Genomic DNA, 22,701 nt, shown 5'->3' on the forward strand with positions numbered 1-22,701 from the left:
AAAAATCAAGCCAATTCAGAGAAAGAAATTAAAGATATCTATAAGTACATGAAGAAATGCTCTAATTCACTATTGATTAGAGAAATGCAAATCAAAACAACTCTGAGGTACCATATCTCACCAGTCAGATTGGCTAAGATTGACAAAACAGGAAAATGATAAATGCTGGAGAGGATGTGGGCAAATTGGAACACTAATGCATTGCTGGTGGAGTTGTGAACTGATCCAGCCTTTCTGGAGAGCAATCTGGAATTATGCCCAAAGGGTCATAAATACTTTCATACCCTTTGATCCAGCAATACCACTCCTAGGGTTATATCCCAAAGAGATCATATAAGTGGGAGAAAGACCCATATGTACAAAAATGTTTATAGCAGCTCTTTTTGTGGTGGCAAAGAATTGGAAATTAAGGGGGTGCCCATCAATTGGGGAATGGCTAAACAAGTTGTGGTATATGCATGTTACGGAATACTATTGTGCTATAAACGAGGAGCAGACAGTCTTCATATTTACCTGGAGAGGCTTATACAAACTGATGCTGAGTGAGAAGAGTAGAACCAGGAGAAATTTGTACACAGTTACAGACACAGCGTATGTGTGATGACCAACTTTGATAGACTGGACTCTTCTCAGCAATGCAGTGATATGTCAATCCCAAAAGACTCATGATGGAGAGAAATATGTGCATCGAGAGAAAGAACTAGAAATAACTGAGTTTATATCCAGGTGGAAGCAAAATACCTGATCTTTTTCCTTTTCTTGTTTGGTTTTATGTCCTCTTTACCGTTTTTCATTCCAGCTGATACAATTCGTCTTCATAACCTGACTAATGTATAATGTGAAAGTATTTACACATCCTATACTTGACTATATGCAGCCATGGGGGGGAGGAGAGGGAGGGGGATAAAATATGAAACTCAAGGAATTGTGAAATTGAATCCTGTAAACTAAAAGGAAACAAACTTATTTTAAAAAATTAAAAAAGAAAAAAAAATCAAGCCAAATCAAACAACCAAAAAAAAAAAAACCCCTAGTTTTTTCAAATCTCTGGGAAAAGCCCAACCTTGGAACACACTCATCTGCCTCCTTTGCAGGAAAAAACAGAGAAACAAATACCAAACTGTTGGGGCAGGTAGGTGGCGCAGTGAATAGAGCACCAGCCCTAGAGTCAGGAAGACCTTAGTTCAAATTTGACCTCAGACACTTGACGTTTAACTAGCCGTGTGACCTTGGGCAAGTCACTTCACCCCGACTGCCTTGCCTTTCCCCCTCAAAAAAAAAAAAAAATATATATATATATATGTATAATATATAAACTGTGCTGACTGGGTCTACCACAAATGTTACCTAATCTAAAGCAATTTATTTTTGTTGTTCAGTCATTTCAGTTGTGTTTTGACTCTTTATGAGTCCATCTGGGGTTTTCTTGACAAAGATACTAGAGTGGTCTTCCATTTCCTTCTCCAGCTCATTTTACAGATGAGGAAACTGAGATAAATAGGGTTAAAGTGATTTGCCCAGGATCACGTAAGTATCTGCCTGAGGCCAGATTTGAACTCAGGAAGATGAGTCTTCCTGACTCCACACCCAGCACTGCTCCACTTAGCTGCTTCTCTCTAATCAATGTTATTCCACTCCCTAGAGAGATTATTCCAAATCTTCTCATCTCAAGCCTCTCACAGTACCTGTTCTCCCTACAACCTTTCAGTTGAGGACCTCATCTCATATATATATATATATGTGTGTGTGTGTGTGTGTGTCTTTTTTTAAAAATAAAAGTTTTGTTGTATTTTAAAATGTAAGACTCATTCTTAGTTTACAAGTTGTACAAAAATAAGTGACCCATAGTATGCCCATCCCTGGTCTTAACAAGCAATAAACAACACAGTAAAAACAAGCCCTGTTTTGAAACATTGCTGATTTCCCATTTAAGATGGGTCCAGCACATCCCTATTCAAAATGCCTAACAAGATCCTGCTATTCATCCTCTATCTCTCCTATACTTCCAGCTAAATTCCTTGAAAAAGCCTTCTATACTAGCTGCTTCTACTTCCTTTTCTCTAAGTGGTTTCAAAACCCTCTGTAGTCTGGTTTCTGACATATCATTCAACTAAAACTGCCCTTCCCACCACTCACATCATTACTAATTTTAATAGACTTTTCTCAGTCCTCATCATTAACAGCTGCATTTAACACTCTTGATCACTTTACCTTTCTGCCTCATTCTTGTCTTCCAGTCTTCAGGATACTTCTCTCTCTCTTGGTTCTTTCCCAATCTACCTGACAGTTCCTTTTCAATCTTCTTTGCTACATCTTCATTCATGCCATGCTTACTAACTCTGGGTGTACCCCACACACCCCAAGACTTTCTCATTAGGCTGAATGCATGAACTGTTTTTGCCTTCCTTTATTCCCAGGGCTTAGCAAAATGCCTGGCCTGTATTAAGTGCTTAATAAATGCTTGTGGATTTGATGCTTTCCCAAGTCCTCTTCTTTTTCCCCGCCCTCTATACTACCCTGGTGATCTCACCAGCTCCCATGGGTTCCATTATCATATCTATGCTGATGATTCCCAGGTGTATGTATCTATCACAATCTGAAGTATAACCTTGCCTGAACCTTTCGGACACACAGAATTAATGTCCGGCATGTATCTCAAATTTAACATGTCCAAAACAATTCATTTTTTGGGTTGTTGTTGTTGGTTTTTTTTTTTTTTTTTTTGCTTTTTGGAGGGGGGGAAAGCAGGGCAATTGGGGTTGTGACTTGCCCAAGGTCACATGGCTAGTATTAAGTATCTGAGGCCAGATTTGAACTCAGGTCCTCCTGACTCCAGGGCCAGTGCTCTATTCACTGGAACACCTAGCCACCACAAAACAATTCATTTTAATCTGTCCCCCAAAAGTCCTCCCCTATTTCCACCTTCTATATTATTGTCAAGGGCACCACCAGCATCCCAATCACCCAGACTTTCCAACCTCAGTTAACTCCTCACTCTCACCCCAAATATCTAAAGTGCTGCCAAATCTTGTCATTCCTACCTTTGCCACATCTCTCACATGCAGTCTTCTCTCCCCTTGAACAGCCATAACCCTATTTCATTCCCTCATCACTTCCTTCCTGGATTACTACAGTAGCCTTCTAATTGGCCTCTGTGTCTCATGGCTCCGGTCCACTCTCCAATCAGCTGCTAGTGATTTTCCTGAAGCGTAGGTCTTCTCATGACAATTCCCTTCTCCCCTCATTTCAAACTCCAGTGGTTCCTTATTACTACCAGGATCAAACATAAAGTTCTTTGCTTGTCATTTAAGCTATTCACAACCTGGACCTTTTCTGTATTATTTTCACTCTTCTTACACTTTACTCTCCTCCACACTACCATCTAGCTCTGTTGGCCTAATTGCTATTGCTCAAACAGGACACTACCTCCAATGTCTGTGCTTTAATTTACACTGACTGTCTCCCATGATTGGGATGCTACACATCTTCACCATATCCTCTTTGTTTCCCTGGATTTTTTGGGATTCAGTCCAAAGACCCTTCTTGGTGCCTCCACCTGACAGTGCCTTCCCCTCTTAGATTACATTCTGCACAAATCACATATGCATTTAGTCATTTACATTGTGTCCCCCCCACCATGACAATATAAGCTACTGAGGATATGACTGTTTTTGCCTTTCTTTGTATTTCCAGTATCTAGAAAATAGTAAGCACCTAATCAATCCTTCACTGACAACTAAAAAACTGAAGCAAAAAATTGGCATCAATAACACTTATATAGATGAGTTCTACCTAATGATATTAACATGCCCCCCCAAAAAATCTGGACCAAAGTATAAACCTTTAAATAGTAAGGAAACACACTCAAGAAAAATAAGAGATAAAGAATAAATATTAAAGCTCTAACATCTGATTTATTGTTTTTTGGAAATGTTCTGTAAGAAATATGAATGAACAATTTTGCTTTCTTTAACATCTTCAATTATTCAAGTCTTAAGAATAATCTCACACTTACCTCTTCATGGTGATTATGATCCTTGTGACTATGTGCGGAATAGACTGCATTTTTTTTCACACTGTTCTGCTTGTGTGGGGCTTCCCGCTTTTGAACATGCTGATGTTCATCTTCATTATGAGAATCAGGACCTTGGTGTCCATGGCCATTGTGGCCATTATCATGGCCATTATGCTCTTGAAGGTGTACGTGATCATATTTGTGGACCCGATTATGCTCATGTTGTTCGCCCTGAGAAGTTTCACTATTTTTCTTTCCTTTTCTTCTCTTCTTGGGTTTCCGAAGTTTAACTTCAGCTTGCTCCTGAGTCGTGTTAGTTTCAGATGATGGTTCATGGCTTGGCTCTCCATGTTCACTGTGAGTCACGGAATCATTATGAGAGTGGTGTGTAGTGTTATGGTCAGGGTGATGATGTAAATGATGGTGGTGGTGGGGGTGGTGATTATGGTCATGAGAACGTTTATTTTCAGATTTTACAGGTATTTCAGCTGTGTCTTTTTCTGGTTCACATCTGTGGTTTCTTTTTGATGTTCCACTAGTCCCAGTTTGATTTTCTGAATTAAAGTGATTATGGGAATGTTGATGGTTATGAGAGTGAAAATGTTTTCCTTCCTGAACTGCCAAAATATCTAAGTGAGAAACATGATCATGGCCAATATCCTCATGATTAATCTCAACTACTTTTATCTCTCCAAGGCCCAAGCTTGTTAAAAGTTTCTCCAGACCAAAAAATGACAATCTTCCATTTTCACCATAACGAGCAAAAAGTTTTTCAATGTAGTATTTTTTTTCATTTTCAGCATCCGGCACTGAAAACTTGCTTGCCTCTGATTCTGCTATACCACCATGGAGATATGGTGCCTCTGAGATCTGGTAATCATTATGGTTGTGATTATGATGGTCATGCCCTTCCTCATGGCAGTGATTACACTGATGGAAAATAAAGGTCAGCAAACAAATGAGGCAAAATTTTGTGTGCATGTGTACCTTCATTTCTGATCTTCCTGAGAAAGCAAGAAAAAGAGAGAGAGAGATTTTCAGTTATAGATACTAAAAAAAAAAAACAAAAACCCAAGGACCTTCTAATAACTGGGGTTTTTAAAATTTATATAAATGCTTCCCCAGCACTTTCTGCTCTTTGTCCAGCCTTTCTATAGATTCAATTCATTATATATACCTATTCCACTCCTCTATACTAAAAACCCTTCTTCTTTAACATTATCTAGATATCACCTCCTCCTAGCTTAGAGTAATCTCACCTAACCCTAAGCACTATATAGCAAAGTCTCACACTGACCACAAGGTATTGGGTTGCTATTGGTTATTGAATATTTATGCCATTTTTTGCTTTTGTATTATTTATTATAATGACATTCAATATTATAGGAATTAGACAACATAAATAACTATCATAGGGCAGTCCCCAGCATCAGTGCCTGATTTATATTCAGCCTTTACCTGAGAGTAAGAGCCATACTGATTGCTACAACCAGGTAGCAAACTGTCAAATCAACAGAAGAATAAATGCGGAATATTTGAAATAGACTGATATAGTCTTCTCCAGTCTTATCAAATTCAATCTAAGTTAGAAGTTAGAGAGTTGGTTGTGGATTCGAGGTAAAATTTACATACTATCAATCACTTGTTTTTGAATAATACTTTGAGACTTTGTAAGAAATATAAAAACATAACTTTTTAAATTATTGAAAATTACCAACAGTCATCAGCTATTAGAAAGAAGCAGTGCAAACAGTTTTGGAGTCTAAGGATCCAGATTCAAATTCTTCTATTCTCATTTACTATATGTGTGGCTTTGTTTCCTCATTTACAAAAGGAGGGAATGGGACAAGATAGCTTCTGTAGTCTCTTCCAACTCACTCTATGATCCATAAATGAAATTTTGTTGTTAAGTTTCAGTCATTTAGTCATGTTCGACTCTATAACCCCATTTTGGAGTTTAATCAGCAAAGATACTGGAGTGGTTTGCTCTTTACTTCTCCAGTTCATTTTACAGATGAAGAACTGAGGCAAACTGGGCTAAGTGATTTGCCCAGGGTCACAGCTAGCAAGTGTCTAGTGGCCAGATTTGAACTCAAGAAGATGAGTCTTCCTGATTCCAAGGCCTTACTGTGCCACCTAGCTGCTTTATAAATGAAAAGGTTCATACAAATGAGAAAGATTAGGATGGATGATTTACTAATCATAAAATAATTAGTGTCCTAAAGCAATGAGTCCTAGAAATATCTGGAATTTCCTTAAGCAAATGGGAGTCAGTTATATAACCATTTTAAAACAAAAACATTCCATTTGTATGTGAATACAATATTTAAAACTGATTTAATACAGATAAAGAAAGGCAAAAATGCATGAGCAACATCATTACATAAAATTTTTAAATAGTCAAATACAAAATTAGAAGGTTCTGGAAACAGCAAAAGTCTTAGTGACAAAACATACTAAGTATAACCAAAAAGTTTCAGTTTAAGATATCATTTTGTTACATGAAGGTGATATAATTATCAATAAACATATTACTATAACATTATAAAATTCAAGGGCTATTTCTGCTGGAGCTTCTATAAGCACCAATTAGGAATATCGGTTTTCTCAATTAGACCGAGGAGGGGGGATTCACAACCTCTGGATGTAAGACATTCTATTTCTGAAAAATCTAATTAGGAAAGTATTTTGTGACACAAAGCTTAAATTTGGCTCTTTGCTGCTTCCGTACATTATTCCTGGCTCAGCCTTGTGTCGCAGAACAGAACTACTACCTCCTTCATAGGGCATTCCTTCAAATATTTCAGCAAAGCTTTCATATCTCCCCTGAGTCTTCTTTTTTCAAGGCTAAACACACCCAGTTCTTTCAATTGATTCTAATGCCATGAACTCAAGGTCTTTTACCATCCTTCCTGGTTGCCCTCTTTTGGATATTCTCCAGCTTATTAATACCCTTCTTAAACTGTGGTGCTCAAAACTGAACGCAACACTGCAGATGCAATTTGATAATGGCAGAGTACAATGGGATAATCAGCTCCTAAAACCTGGAAGATATTCCCTTCCTATTGCAGCTAAAAGACAGCCTTAGCTTTCTTGGCTGCCATATCACATTACTGAATACTGACCTTGCAATTCACTAAAAGCCTAAGTTCCTTTAGAGACCAACTGCTATCTTTGGTTCCTAGTGATTCCATCCCATCTTTCTCTTAACATTTTGCCTTCACTATCAATCCTACCTTCTCACTGACTTCAACCTGTCTACTGGACACTTACCTACCACCTTCAAACATGCCCATGTCTCTCCCATGCCCTAAAAACCTTCACTTGATCCTTTCATCCCTGTACCTTTTGTGGTTAAACTCTTTAAGGAGGCTGTCTGCAATAGGTACTTCCACTTCCCTCACTCTTCTTAACTCTTTACAATCTGGCTTCTGATCTCATTGTTCAACTGAAACCGCTCTCTCCAAAGTTATTAATGATCTTTCTTAATTGGCAAATCCAATGGCCTCTTCTCAATCCTCATCTCTCTTTATCACTCTGCAGTCTCTGACACTGTCAATCTCTTCCCCTTGATATTACCTTCTCTTTAGGTTCTTGGGCACTGTCCTTCTCATTTTTCTTTGATGATCTTCATTCAGATCACACTTGTTAACAAGGAATATTCCATAAGGTCAGATGACATCAGTTCTTATGAATTCAATTACTATCTCTACCTTGATTCTCAAATCTATTTATCCAGCCCTAACCTCTCAGTTGACTTCCAGTCTTCATCTCCAGCTGCTCATTAGACATCTCAAAGTAGATGTCCAGTAGACATCTTAAATGCAGTATGTACAAAACTAAACTCATTCATTATCTTTCCCCACTATCAAACACTCCCCATTTCCAAATCTATTAGTGGAGAGGGCAACAACAGCCTCCCAGTCTCCCAGGTTCACAGCCTAGGTGTCATCCTTGACTCTCACCCATAACCCCCAAATCCAATTTATTGCCAAGAGAGCATGAAAAACCTTAAGTTTGGGACAGTGCCACCTCCATCCCAGGAGAAGAGTTCAACTTTAACATAAAAGTAAAGGTCAAGAAATTGGTTGGAATATGAGGTGAAAAAAATATGAACATAGAAAGTCACTACAGGAGCAGGGAAGATCAAAACACAAACTTGGAAAAAGGACAAAAATGTCAAAAAGGCTACATACAAACCCTCAAATAAAAAATGTGAATTGGTATCAAACCCAAAAAGAACTGGAAAAGATCAAAAAGGATTTTAGAAATCTTGTGAGAGAGGTAGAAGAAAAATTGTGGAGTAAAATGAGAGTGATACAAAATAATCATGAAAAAAGTATCAATAGTTTAGTAAAGAAAATGTGAAAGGGGGGGGGATTGCAAAAATTTCACTGAAGAAAACAGCTCCTTAAAAAGTAGAGTTGCCTAAATGGAAATGGGGATACAAAAGCTCACTGAGGTAAATAATTCCATAAAAATTTAAAGAATGGAAAAATGAGAAGAAAATGTAAAATATCTCATTGGAAAAACACCTGACCTGGAAAATAGATACAGGAGAGATAATTGAATTACTGAACTATGGGGTGGCTAGAGCGCCGGCCTTGCATTAGGAGGACCTGAGTTCAAATCCAGCCTCAGACACTTAATACTTACTAGCCATGTGACCTTGGGCAAGTCACTTAACCCCAATTGCCCTGCTTCCCCCCTCCAAAAAGGAAAAAAAAAAGAATTATTGAACTACATAAAGGTCATGAAAAAAAAGAGCCTAATCAGCATCTTTCAAGAAATTATCAAGGAAAACTATCCTGATATCCTAGAAGGGCAAAAAATAAAGTGAAAGAATCTACTGATCACTTTTCTGAAAGAGATCCCTAAACAAAAACTCAAGATTATTATATCCAAATTCCAGTACTCTCAGGCCAAGGAGAAAATATTTCAAGCATCTAGAAAGAAATAATTCAAATAAATGGAGCCATAATCAGGGTTACACAAGATTTAGCAACTTCTACATTAAAAGACTGGAAGACAATGTATCTAGGATTACAACCAAGAATCACCTACCCATCCAAACAGAATATAAGATTACCACTATTATTCAATATCGTACCATAAATGCTAGCTATAGCAAAAAGACAAGAAAAATAAATTAAAGGAATAAAAATAGGCAATGAGGAAAGAAAACTATCACTTTTTGAAGGTGATATGATGGTATGCTTTAGAGAACCTTAGAATCAACTAAAAAAACTAGTTGAAAGAATTAACAACTTCAGCAAAGTTGCAGGATATAAAATAAACCCACATAAATCACCACTCTTTTTACATATTACCAACAAACTCCAGTAACAAGAGACAGAAAGAGAAATGATATTCAAAGTAACTACAGACAATACAAAATATCTGGGAGTCTGCTGAGACAAACCCAGGAACTATATAGACACAAACTATAAAACACTATTCACACAAAGACAGATGGAAACAACTGGAGAAATTAGTCATTGCTTATGGGTAGGTTAAGCCAATAAAATAAAAATGACAATTCTACCTAAGTTAATTTACTTAGTGCCATATCAATCAAATTAGCAAAGAATTAAGTTATAGAGCTAGATAAAGCAGTAACAAAATTCATCTGGAAGAACAAAAGGTAAAGAATATCAAGGGAATTAACAACAACAAAACATTAAGGAAGGAGTTGTAGCAATTCCAGATTTCAAACTATTACAAAGAGGCAATCATCAAAACAATCTGGTACTGCCTAAGAAATACAGAGGTAGATCAGTGTAATAGATTAGGTTTGCAACACACAGTAGTAAATGACCATAGTAATTTAGTGTTATTGATAAACACAAAGATTCAAGCTTTTAGAGTAAGAATTCAACATGTAACAAAAATTGCTGGGAAAACCCAAAAGCAGTTTGGCAGAAACAAGAAATAAGACTACTACCATCTCACACCATATAACAAGGTATGGTCAAAATGGATAAATGATTTAGACATAAAGGATAGTACCGCAAGTAAATTAGGGAAACATGGGACAATGTGCCTGTCAGATCTATGGATGAGGGGAAAGTTTATGACCAAGTAAGAGAGGGGATTATGGGAAATAAAGTAAATAATTTTGGTTACAGGAAATTAAAAAGCTTTTGCATAATTGACACTAATGCAGTCAAAATTAGAAGAAAAACAGGAAACTGGGAATAAATTTTTCACCAAGTTTCTCTGATAAAGGTCTCAATTTTCAGATAGATAGATAGATAGATAGAAAGAACTGATCTAAATTTATAAAAATAAGAGCCATTTCCCAATAGGAACAGGCCATTTTCAGAAGTAATCAGTTATCAGTAGGCACATTAAAAAAATGCTCCAGGAGAAAAAACTCTGAGATACCACCTCACACCTCTCAGATTGGCTAATGTCACAAAACAGGAAAATGACAAATGCTACAAGGGATGGGGAAAAATTGGGACACTAATGCACTGTTATAGGGCAGTTGGGTGGCACAGTGGATAAAGTACTGGAGGGGCTTGGAATCAGGAAGATCCAAGTTCAAATGTGATCTCAGAAACTTAATAGCTATGTGGCCATGGGTAAGTTCCTTAACCCTGCTTGCTTTAGGTTCTTCACCTGTAAAACGAGCTGGAGAAGGTAATGGTAAACCATTCCACTATCTTTGCCAAGAAAACCCCAAAAAGGATCATAAAAAATTGGACACAAATAAAAAATGACTAAATGACAGCAGTATATTGTTGGTGGAGTTTCATACTGTTCCAATATTTGGAGAATAATTTGGAATTATATCCAAAGAGCTATAAAACTGCATACTCTTTGACCAGGCATAACCACTAGTAGGTCTGTATCCCAAAGAGATCAAACGAAAAAGACCCATTTGTATAAAAACATTTATAGCAGCTCTTTTTGTGGTAACAAAGAACTGGTGAGGAGATGCTCATCAACTGGGGAACTGCTCAACAAGTTGTGGTATATGATTGTGTTTGTTTGGAGGGAGGAAGGCAGTGCAATGGGGTTAAGTGACTTGCCCAAGGTCACACAGCTAGTAGGTGTTAAGTGTCTGGGGCCAAATTTGAACTGGGGTCCTCCTGACTCCAGGGCCAGTGTTCTATTCACTGCGCCACCTAGCTGCCCTGTGGCATATAATTGTGATGGAATACTATTGTACAATTAGAAATCATCAGCAGTATGTTTTGCATGACTTTCCATGTATAATCTATATAAAACTGTTTGCTTTCGGGGTAGGGTTGGGGATTTATAAGTCAAAATTTTTTAAACAAATGTTAAAAAATTTCTTTACACGCAACTGTGAAAAATCACATTAAAAAAATAAGAAGAAATGGCAAGTAGGATGGTTTCAGAAAAACCTTGGAAAACTTATATGAACTCCCAAGAAGTGATGTGAAAAGAATCAGAAAAATACTATACATTTTAACAGCAACACTTTAAGGAAGATCAGCTGTGAGAGACTAAGCTAGTTGGATCAACACAATGATCCAAGACAACTCTAAAAGCCCGTGATTAAAAATGTTATCCATCTCCAGAGAGAACCAATCAATTCTGAATGCAAATTGAAGCATATTTTTTAAACTTCATGTTTATTGTTTTACTTTGATTGTGCCTTCTTCTGCATGGTTAATATGGGTGTATGTTTTTCGTGACATCTCATGTACAATCAAAAGCTTATCACTTGCCTTCTCAAGGAGGGGAGAGGGGTAGGAGAAAGAAGAATTTAGAACTCAAAAGTTTTTTAAATGATCATTAAAATTTTACATGGAATCAGCAAATACTTAAAATAAATAAAAACAATTAAAAATAAAAATACTATTCTGAAAGAAAGTGCTAAATAAATGTAAGCACTTATTTTCTTCATGTAAGCTCTTATTTTCTTCGAAAATGGGCTTAAAAAACCTTATAGGAGATACCTGACCTTTCCAGTCATTTCGATCCCCTCAGTATATGCACTATTTATTTTTCTGGGCTGAATTATTCGTTTGTGTTTTATATTATTTTTTATTTACTTCTGTTTTTGTCACATGTACTATCAAGTCATAATTGGTATAACTGGCCCCTGGAAGTATTAATATAAGATCCCAGGGCATTACTAATATGGCTTTGTAAAGACAAAGCTGTACCAGACCAATTTAATTTCCTTTTCTAGTACAGTAACAAACCACGTGTGCTGGGTGAATGAATCCACTATAGTTTTACTAATGCTTTTGGTTGCATGTGGTATGACTGTCACTTCCTATTATGTAATTTTAGAAACTATACCGGTACCATCAATTTTAATCACTCACCAGGACTCACCAAAGCAGTTTCTTATTTTCACCACTAGATGGCTGAAATGAGCACCCACAATTTTCCATGGCCAACAATTAAACAAAGATGAAATGAAGACATTCTAAGTCATTCAAGGGACTTATCAGCTGTCTGATTAGACACACACATAAAAATAAACAACTTAGTATTCTATGTGGAAAGAGGTGCTAAATTAAATGGGAGTTCCAAGGTTTTGGAAGAAGTGGGGAGGCTTTTATAAATAACCATTTACTAAGACATAAGGCCTTTAAAGGGAGATTTAACAACAGTGATATGTTAGCCAGGAGCTGAGGGTGAAGAGGGGGTGGTATCCATGACAGTTTAAGCAAACATAAGGAGATGGGAGAGAATGGGTTATCAGAGTAAGATATGGTTAAGGAGTACTATCCTGGCTAGAATGTGCCTTGCCTAAAGGGTAACATTATCAACTAAAGCTTCAAAGATGGAGTAGAAATCAGACTCAAGGATTCTATACTTAATTTTTGAGTAAGGAAATGATTACTGTGGCATACTGATTATTCAGATATGTTCATTAGAGAAAGACTTGGAGGAAAAGAGACTAGTTAGGAGACAACAATCCAGGTAAAATGTTAACTGATATTTATATGACTTAATATATCTCACTGCAACTTAAACATCTAAGGTGGGCACTATAGGAATTATCCCCATTTTACAGGAGAGATAATTTAGGATAAAAGGTTAAAAAAGTTGCCCATAGTGACCCACCTTTAGTAAAGAGACTTAGAACCCAGGTTGTCTTCACTCCAAATTTAGTACTGTATTCATTATTCCATGCTGCCTCACAAAAATTCATTAAGGGTCTCAACTAGAGATGAAGAGACAGGAGGAAATGGATTATAAGGATTATGAAGAAAAAAAATCAATAAGCCTTGAAGATTGAAGGTAGGTGGTGAGAAAGATGAATCAGAGGACTTATAACTAGCATGACTACAAGAATGACAAAACTATCAAAACAAATAGGTTAAGATCAACCAATAGAAAATGTTGTGTGATAACCACCTTTGACAGTCTTAGCAATGCAAAGATCTAAAACAACTTCAAAAGACTCATGATGGAAAATGCCATCCACATCCAGAGAGAGAAATGTATAGTCTGAATGCAGATCAAAATATACTATTTGCTCTTTTTTGTTGTTTTTCTTCTTTTTTGTAGTTCCTCCCATTGGTTCTAATTCTTCTCTACAACATGACTAATATGAAAATGTTTAATATGGATGTATATGTGTAGGCTAGATCAGATTGCATGCCTTCTTAGGGAGGGAGGAGGGGAAGGAGGAGGAGGAAAGGGAAGAGAAAATGTGTAACTCAAAAATCTTATGGAAGGGGGCAGCTAGGTGGCACAGTGAATAGAGCACCAGCCCTGGAATCAGGAGGACCTGAGTTCAAATCCAGATTCAGACACTTAACATTTACTAGCCATGTTGGGCAAGTCACTTAACCCCAATTGCCCTGCCTTCCCTCCTCCAAAAAATAAAAAATCTTATGGAAGTGAATGTTGAAAACCAAAAATGTTTTTTAAAAATGTAGCTGAGCAACATACTCAAATTTTTAACTTAGCACTTAAGAGTCACATATTTAGAGCTGGAAAGGGATGCTAGAGATCACCTAGGTCAACTTTACTAGTCACAAATGGGGAGGAAAATAAGGTCCAGGTTAGGTGATGCTCATTGGCCATACTAGTGGTAAGCAGTAAAGTAAGAATTCGAATCCAGGTCCTGATTCCAAATGCTGTGCATTTTCCTAGTTGGAAATGATAATAGGCCAAATGAAGCACTGCCCTAAAGCAACAAGGATAGAGTGAAGGAACTTTTGCCCCAATAGAAATGCCATCTCTATACCTCAGCTAATAGTATTCAGGAGGTATGAAAGTACTAACCACCCATAGGATTCTATCCTTATGTCACTCCTCTTCTCCAGCCTCCCAGAGCTGAATTTGCTCTTCCTGATGAGTCAGTGTTCTCAAAAGGGTGATCTGGGGAACCACTAGTCCATTCAGAAGTCTGAGAGGTCAAAACTATTTTCATGATAACACTAAGGTATTCTAATATGTAATATGGTAGATATCAACAAATATAATCAACATAAACAAAAACTCTTTACAAGGGGTGGAGGTCCTCAATTTTAAGTGTGAAAGAAGGGTCACTGGAGCAAAAATTTGAGAACCACTGCACTAGATGAGACCCACACCATTACTATCTACTCCTTTCAGTACTTAGGCTACTTGTTTATACTTCCTTAAATGAACTCCTGAACACACCAAGAAGTCTGTTGGCAGTATTACTCAAGAATCAAAGTCTGAACAAGAATTTCTGAAGTTCTCACATATTCCAAAAATTATCTTTTTGCTGTCAATGCCTTTTGACTCAAGAACATCAAATGTTTTATATTATTAGCACAGTGGATAAAGAATGTCACCTTGTCATCATATACCCATTCTCACTTAAAATGGTATATTTATCATCTGAAAAATTGGCACTTTAGTACTTTCATCAAAAAGCAGATTATGTGATGACTTCAGCCCAATTTTCTCCATGCTCTCAATGTTTACCTTTGAAAAGCTGAGTTGTTTTATGGTCTGTTGTTTCTCATTAAAATGTCTAAATTACTAATAACTCGGACCATGGCTTGAATGGAAAGGGAGAGGAGCAAGACAAAGGATCAGAGAAGACATAGTAAAAAGAGATAACCCTGATTCCTCAGGACACACTTGAGCTCCTCCTAGTACAGCTCAGAATTCACTTTGGGTTACCCCAGTGACCTGAGCAATGAAATCTTTCTGAAACATATTAACAATCATAAAGTCAACATTGAGAGTCAATAAGACTCCTGTGTCATTGTTCATATTGCACTGTATCAAAGTTACAAGCTAGAATCCCTCCTATTAACAACCAATTAAGGTAAATGCTTCTGGAGATCATTCATAGGGAGGTTTATGTATTTGCTGAAATATCTGTTGTACCAAACCAAAAGCTATGAATAAATTTTAATAAACCGAAAATTTGTCTAACTTCCTGCACCACAGTGAACGGTCAAAATTTATTCTATTATTGAAACACAGGCTCTTGCCTCCAGGTCAGAATTGAGTATTCTAAACAATTCAGAATGTATAGTAATAAACATAGCTGTAAGAAAGCACAAAAGATCTTTATTTACTGATGTCATAAAAGTTTTTCTTTATTCCTATTTTGAGCTTACTCTATTAGGTTTTTTGTGAAAAACTGAACACAGAATTCATTTCTTTTAAATTGGGGTTCCCATCAATTGAAGTCTTACTATATATGACAAAGTAAAGGATACATTCCCAGGGGACAGGGGAAGTCACAACATAAGCAAATTCAGGAGGACAAAATTCTTTAAGGGGAATAGGAGTTGAGGTAAGAATGAATTTTTCTTCCCCCGACCATTATCTACAAGATTCAGCAAATGTATGGCATTATAAAACCCTGAACAAAAAATATGAGTTAATAAAGCATTTAAAAAATACTTTACACAAAAGGATAAATTTAGGGAAAGCCTCTGGTAACAATCATATGTAGCTGGTTCTATTAGCACCAAAACAAATGTTTGGTCTTCAAGGTACAAAAAGCTTAAGAGCAGATATCTTGCCCCACATTTTATAATTCCCCATGCTTACTACTCCCTACAAATGGCAACCTGACATTTTCTAGCAACTTACCCATTTAAGAGCCAAAAATTTTTAAATGTAATTCTCTATATAAGTAAGTCAGAAATAGAGGAGTAAATCAGGTTTTAATATTTAACTTCAAAAGTAAAAACATAGGTAACGTACACCAAATCAAAAATATTTGTTAATCACATTTTTAGTGTTTCTAAAATAGATTGAATATTTAAATGGGATTTTTTACCAACTGGTTTCTTAAATTCCCTTCTACTGATGTACTGTCATAGCCTAAGTATTTTCTCATCAAAGGGGGTAAATCTAATTCCACAAATGCAGTACTTCTGAGGATTAGTATCTTACCATTTAAAACCAATTCTGACATTGTTACATCCATAGTCATTCATAGCTTCTTTGGGAGAATTACTTCATCAGTAAGATGAAAGCAGTGGGCCAGATAATTCTGAGGTTCTCTACACCTCTGCATAAACCATCTTTAGTATTTTCCTTAAATATTTCACATATATGACCTTTATGTATATAAGTCTTTCTTCACACCTCTGTGGCAGGTGGTATAATAAACATAATAATCTCCCATTCAGCAGAGAAAAAATTTTGAGAAGTTAAATGAGTTATCCAGTCATACATCCAGTAAGTCTGAGATGGGATTTAAATTCAGTCTGACTTCTATAACACTATGTTTTTTCAAGGATCATTAACAAGTCACTTTATTTCTATTTATGGCAGATATTTTCCACAAAATATAGCATTCTACATATAGAGCATGCATTCACTATTTGTTACTTTTCTGTTCTTATTAAACAGATCTATAAGAGACCTTGGAGGAAAAGAGCATCCACTCCTGTTTTCTAAGGTATATGAATCAATTGTCCCCTCTAAAAGTCTTTTTGGAAGCTCTATTTAATATTTTTTGAAACCATCCTTCATCAACACTTTGACAGCTGTTACAGCAAAACATGAATATAAATAAAACTTTATTAAGCCCCTCCCATGTGCCAGGTATTGTGCTAAGTGCCAGTGATACGGAGGCAAGACAGTCTTTGTGCTCAAGATTACAACGTAATGAAGGAGAATATGCAAATATATACAGAGCATGCTACAGAGTAGAGAACAATTAACTGAGAAAAGACCCTAGAATAATGAGAGACTGGGAACACTTTTCAGTAAAGAAGGGATTTTAATTGGGACTTAAAGGAAGTCGGAGAGGTCAGCAGACTGAGTAGAAAGCAAGCATGCCAGGAGAGATGGAGTGCATTACTGGATCTAGGAGTATGTGACCAGGGAGTAACGTATAAAGATTGGAAAGTTACAAGGGGGCTAGATCATAAAGGACAATGAATGCCAAACAGCATTTTGTATATTATCCAGGACACATTAAGGTGCAAATTGTTTCATAAGTAGGGAGGGTGACATGATCATAGCTTAGCTTTAGGAAAATCACTTCAGTGGTTGGAGGACACAGTGATGAGACAAGGCAGGCAGACCCACCAGCAGGCTACTTCAACAGTCCAGGTGTGATGAAGACCTGTACTAGAGTAGTAGCAAAACTTTACAGAATCTCAGTTTGAAGGAACATGCATCATCTAATCCACACATGAATAACAATCCCTTCTACAATATACCCAATAATAGTGGCTTGCAGACTATTAGTGTGGGAGAAGCCATGTGCTTCTGAGGAGTCCATTTTACTTTGAGCCAAAATCTCAAAATTTCCCTAGATATTATTTCTATACACTTTTCTGAGTCACTTTTAGGGAATAGATCTGAGTTCTCCAAAGAAGGGATGAAACTGATGAAATTTTTACTGAAAATAAAGAGATTATAGATAATGTCAAACTTTCTGGAAGCAATTCCAAAAAGAGATGCAGAAATATTTTGGTCAATAGCTACATCACTGGATTCCAAAAATCACTAAGTCAAAATTTATTTGGTTAAGTAAATTTTAGCATATTTGCAATTGTCCAATTCCAATACTTCATATAACATGTATACATACATTTCAGATAAAGAATTCCTCATTAGAGAAATTGCCTCTTTTTTTGGTTTTATTTAAAGTGCCTTATTTTTCATAAGTAAATTTAAAAGCCATCTTAATTTCAATTTTAACAGAAAGTACTAGTTTAATTTTGCTGTTAATTCCACTTGCAAAGTTAAAATGAAATTTTCAACTAACTACTCAGGAATGTTAGTTTTCCAATTCAATAAATGCATGCAATCTTAAATATTTAGAACTGTCTCAAGGTTATCCACTTAATAGTTTATACCAACAAACTAAACCTTAAAAAGAAAACACCATTAGAGTTTTGTCATTTCAGGTTTTATTTTCCAATCAAGATAAACAAAGGAAAAAAGTCAAACTACTAACCAAGGAAGCATGAATCATGCAATACAATTATTCAGAGAAAAGATGGTCTCAAAATAAATTACATCATCAAGCGTCAGACTTTGGAGACAAAAAAGACAAACTCAAACAGCATGAACTTGCTATTCTGTTTTTGTTCCTTAACATTTATGTGCTTTGTCTGCCCTCCTACCCCTAAAGATTATCATCAAATGGAGTGACATATAAAACTGAACACATTTTTTAGGAAAATACATTTTAAAGAAAACTAGGAGATTCAGTTTAAGATGCAGTAAATTAACACAAGGGGGCACCACTATGCTGTTGATATATAGAAAGTGAGTGTCAAGCTTTTGGCTTCACGTGTAAACTCTGAAGATTGGTCATTGTACAATGTTTCTAATAAGATTACAGCAAGAACAGAATAGCTTCTGTGGCTATACAAAAGCTAAAAGCAAGGTTTACCCCTACCTGTTTTTCTAGTCTACTTGTTTTGTTCTTTTTCCTTCTTCATAAGACTAACCAGTTGGGCTAACTGGACCAGTACCATTCAGCCTACCTCTTTATGGCACAAGATTCCCAAAATCTCCCATTCATGAATTTTGGCACAAGATTCCCAAAATCTCCCATTCATGAATGTTGTTTCCCAGTTAGCTGTCTTCTTTGAGAAAGGGGAAAAAACAAGAAATTTTATTTCAATCAGTATGTACTAAATGCCTACAGTGTGCTCAAGCATGCTGGTCTCTATTATTAACAAAATAATTAAGAACTTTTTCTACTAAAAGTTAATTTCATTTGGATAAATATGAAAGCAGAGATTCAAGTAAGAAAAATGAATATGTTCTAAAAATGGTCTTCAGAAATATGAAATAAGATCTGACTAAGACCACTTGTCCTTAATGTCCAAGTTAGGCACTTGAAATAACCAGTATGAAATGGTTACCTCTGAAAGGTCCAATATTACAAGAGAACAATAGGTACAAATCTTCGGGGCATTCAAATCACTGACAGGAAACAATGGAGAGAGGAATTTTACAAAGACACAAAAGAAAAAACCGGAAATAAGATTGTACTTAGATGACTAATTCAAGTACTGAAAAAAAAAAACTGGGGGGGGGGGCATCACAGTAACAGCACAAAAAGTATTTACACACAAAGTACACAAATATATCATGCAAAAGTATAGCTGAATCAATATTAGAATATAACTCCATGTGGCTTGATTTTTTTCCTGCTCTTTGAGTCATGCTGTGAAGAAAGGAAATATGCAACCCAAATACAACTTTTAACTCATCGGTGCTTCCTAATTCACACTGGGCAAAGTAAGTACACATAAGTGTTGAAAGACACTAGATTCGTACCTGACAACATGCCAAGCTTCTGACTGTTTCTATTCCAGTAAGAAAAATCTTAAGTTCCAGAACTGGCAGAGACTATCCCATCATAAATTTCCAATAAAGACTACCAAAATAAGCTATTATGAAACTTGTAAAAATAAACACTTCTGGGTTTAGGCACTTGGATCCTTATTTTTCAATTTACACTCCACATCTAAACCAATTCGAAACTGGATTCTCCCCAGCAGTGTACTTTTGTATTTATCAATTTAATGTAGGATTTGCACTTATGAAATACCAAGGATTTATAAACACAAAGCCAAGCAAATAAAAATGTAAGCTCCTTAAGGGAAGTTCCCTCTTTTCCAGTTTCAAAGCTCCTAGGGATAAATCTACCAATAATGAAATTTTCGTGGAGACAAGGTTACCCTCCTCATTCCCCCAATAACATTAAAAAATCCAAGGGTTTATAATAAACTACTAAAATTTAAGCTACTTAGGGTTCCCTTTCTCCAGTATCAGAGCTCCTAGGGCTGATCTAAAAGTTTTTGTGGTGACAACTTTACCCCCGCAAAAATCAACAAGAAAAAAAAACAAGAAATCACAGAGCTTTAAGAGTTGGAAGAGACCCAAGATGCTGTCTGGTCTAACTCGAGTTAATTGTCCAAGGTCACATTGCTACTCTGGTCTCCTTGCATTTGTTATTTGACTAGTGACTCGAAGGCGCTTTCTGATTACATTTCTCATTTAAAAAGAGGTTCAAGACGAAGCTTAAGACGGACATCCTTCATTTTTAATAAAGACAAGTAAATGTGGCTCTGCTTTAACGCCCTGCTCGGGAGCCTGCGGGTTTTGTCTCGTCTGCCCGGCTCACAGCGCGGCCTCGGGCCCACGTGAAGCCGCCTCCACCCGAGACTGCAGTCAGAGGAAGCGCTTCAACGTCACGTAGACCCCGCCCCAACTGCGGGCCTCGCCGCGCTGCTCCGCAAGGCCCGAGCCCCTCGTGCTCCTCACCTTGGAGGGGAGGAGCTGGCCAGAATCCGAGCCTGGAAAGGGGAGGGCAGAGGGAGGGCCTACACCGCAGCCCCCTCCCCCGCCTTTACTTGTCTCCCTACTACCCTTGGAACAAAGCGAGGGAGCCACGCCGCAGCTCCGGGAGCTGCCAGCCGAGCCCCCGCCCCTCGCCCGCATTTCGTCCCCAGAATCCACCCATTCCTCCCACGTGAATCCTTAGTCAAAGGCATGTCTCCCCCACCTCTTTCAAACCATCTCCCAATCAATCTTCCATTAGGATGGGTTAAATAAAAGATTGGGGGCCCCTCCCTGGGATTATGCGGCAGGGGAGCCCCTCACGGACTAAACCCTTATACCCATTTTAAGCCAATAAAAGGCGAGTTCGCCTTGCCCGGGCCTCCTCCAGACAGTCTACTGCAGGGCTTTAAGCAGCGGCGGTCGCCGCGTGGAGCCTACCCGTGCAGGGCTGCGCCCTCGCCGCGGCCTCCCCCGGCGACCACCCGCACTCCCCTCCCCCTCAGTGCCGCTGCCCCTCCCCCGGCCGCCGCGGCTTCCCTCCGACTCAGAGAGAGAGAGCAGCCCGAGAGCTGGGGCCCCGCCGGCCGGCGAACGGCCGCCCCGGCCAGCGCGAGCCCCTGGGCGCACGTGAAGGGCAAAACAGCTCCGCGCACCGCCCGCCGCTCTGCCGCCCTCTCCCACGCTGCCGCTGTCTCCAGCAGCAGGGTCAGACGGAGGGGGGGAAGCCGTAGCCTGGCTACCCAACACCCTCCCAGCCCCCGGGGACCCGGCCGAGGATCCCCGGTTCTGCCGCCCGCTTCCACCCCCCGCGGTCCCGGGACTCGCGGGCTCCGTAGTAGATGGGGCCGGTTCTGGGGGAGGGAATGTAAACAAATCGGGGTTTTATAGTTACCTCACACTCGAGTGCCGTGTGCATCTCCTCTCCGCTCGGTACCAAACCCCGGCTGCACCAAAGAGCGTATTCATCAAAACCAGCTGCGCTAGCTGCGTCGAGGCGGCATGCCCGCCCCACGCTCGGCTACGCTGCCGGCGTACAAAGCCCCGCTCAATCACCCGCGCAGCCGCATCCTTGTTCTCCTGTGAAGGCTACGCTACTGGCGTACACATAACTTCTCCGCCATTCACCTTGGGGAACGCCGATTACGTACAGTAGCCCACAACTCACGGAGTCTTCGTTAGTAGGTGGAGCCAAATGGAAAGCCGACTCTACGCTAAGTACGTAGCCCACGCTCCACGCTAGTTTTGTTCCCTGGAAGGCACTGCCCCCGAGAGGCTGGGGGTGGCTTGTAGGGCTACTTGTAACGCATGCGTAGAATGCCTTTTGCCAATTGACAATTGTTATGAGATTGGAACACTGGCAATGACCCTCCCAAACATCTTTCCCCTCCTGTTTTTAGAAAAACCAAAAGGAAGGTGGGAGGTCATCAAGGGGCAGATGCCTCTCCCAAAAATCGTGGAGAAAGAGTAGTAATCTGTGGTTGCCAAAGTGGATGACAGTGGGTATAATGACAGATTTTGCTATTATAGTCATTATTTAGTCTTTTATAACTATGCTCAGAATTCCCAGGCAGCATGGCAGAAATGAAAGAGTTCTGGTTCTGGAGTCAAAGGACCAGATACTCTGTAGCTCTAAATACATGACTATGAGGGTTTCTCTCTCTATTCAGTTTTCACCAGGAAAAATTGAAGGTGCAGCCCTAGGATCCACCAAAAAACAAAAAAAAACCCACCAGAGTTATTTTGCACTTATCATTAGGGATAAAAATGCAAAAGTGTGTCAGCCCCTGTCTTCACAGGATTTATATGATAGTTTGAGGTGGGAGTTAAAATATGCCCATGGACAAATAAACACAAGATACATGCAAAACATTCAAAGTGAAGAAAAACCAAGAATTCTGTAAAGTCCTCTTAAGGTTTCAGGTATTTGAATTTAGCTTTGAAGGTGTTCCAGGAGGAGAAGAAAAAGAGGGAGAAATATGAGGACA

The 22,701-nt window shown here is 38.3% G+C and overlaps 1 protein-coding gene across 5 annotated transcripts in view; it reads right to left on the reverse strand.

Moving 5' to 3' along the window:
* SLC39A10 (solute carrier family 39 member 10) overlaps positions 1-22,701 on the reverse strand; it is a 163,563-nt gene that overhangs the window by 33,160 nt on the left and 107,702 nt on the right. For 4 of the 5 annotated variants that reach the window (XM_069070173.1, XM_069070171.1, XM_069070174.1 and 1 more), the window contains one exon: positions 4,016-5,019. In XM_069070173.1, the coding sequence (XP_068926274.1) occupies positions 4,016-5,008 (993 nt within the window). In that variant the 5' untranslated portion in view covers positions 5,009-5,019. Of the gene's footprint in view, positions 1-4,015; positions 5,020-21,608; positions 21,859-22,701 lie in introns of those variants that run through there. The other variant, XM_069070172.1, reaches the window with a different exon arrangement.

Source organism: Petaurus breviceps, unplaced genomic scaffold (assembly GCF_028583685.1).
Source record: "Petaurus breviceps papuanus isolate PSGF00001 unplaced genomic scaffold, PetGlider_PUasm1.0 90804, whole genome shotgun sequence".
NCBI classification, from domain to species: Eukaryota; Metazoa; Chordata; class Mammalia; order Diprotodontia; family Petauridae; genus Petaurus; species Petaurus breviceps.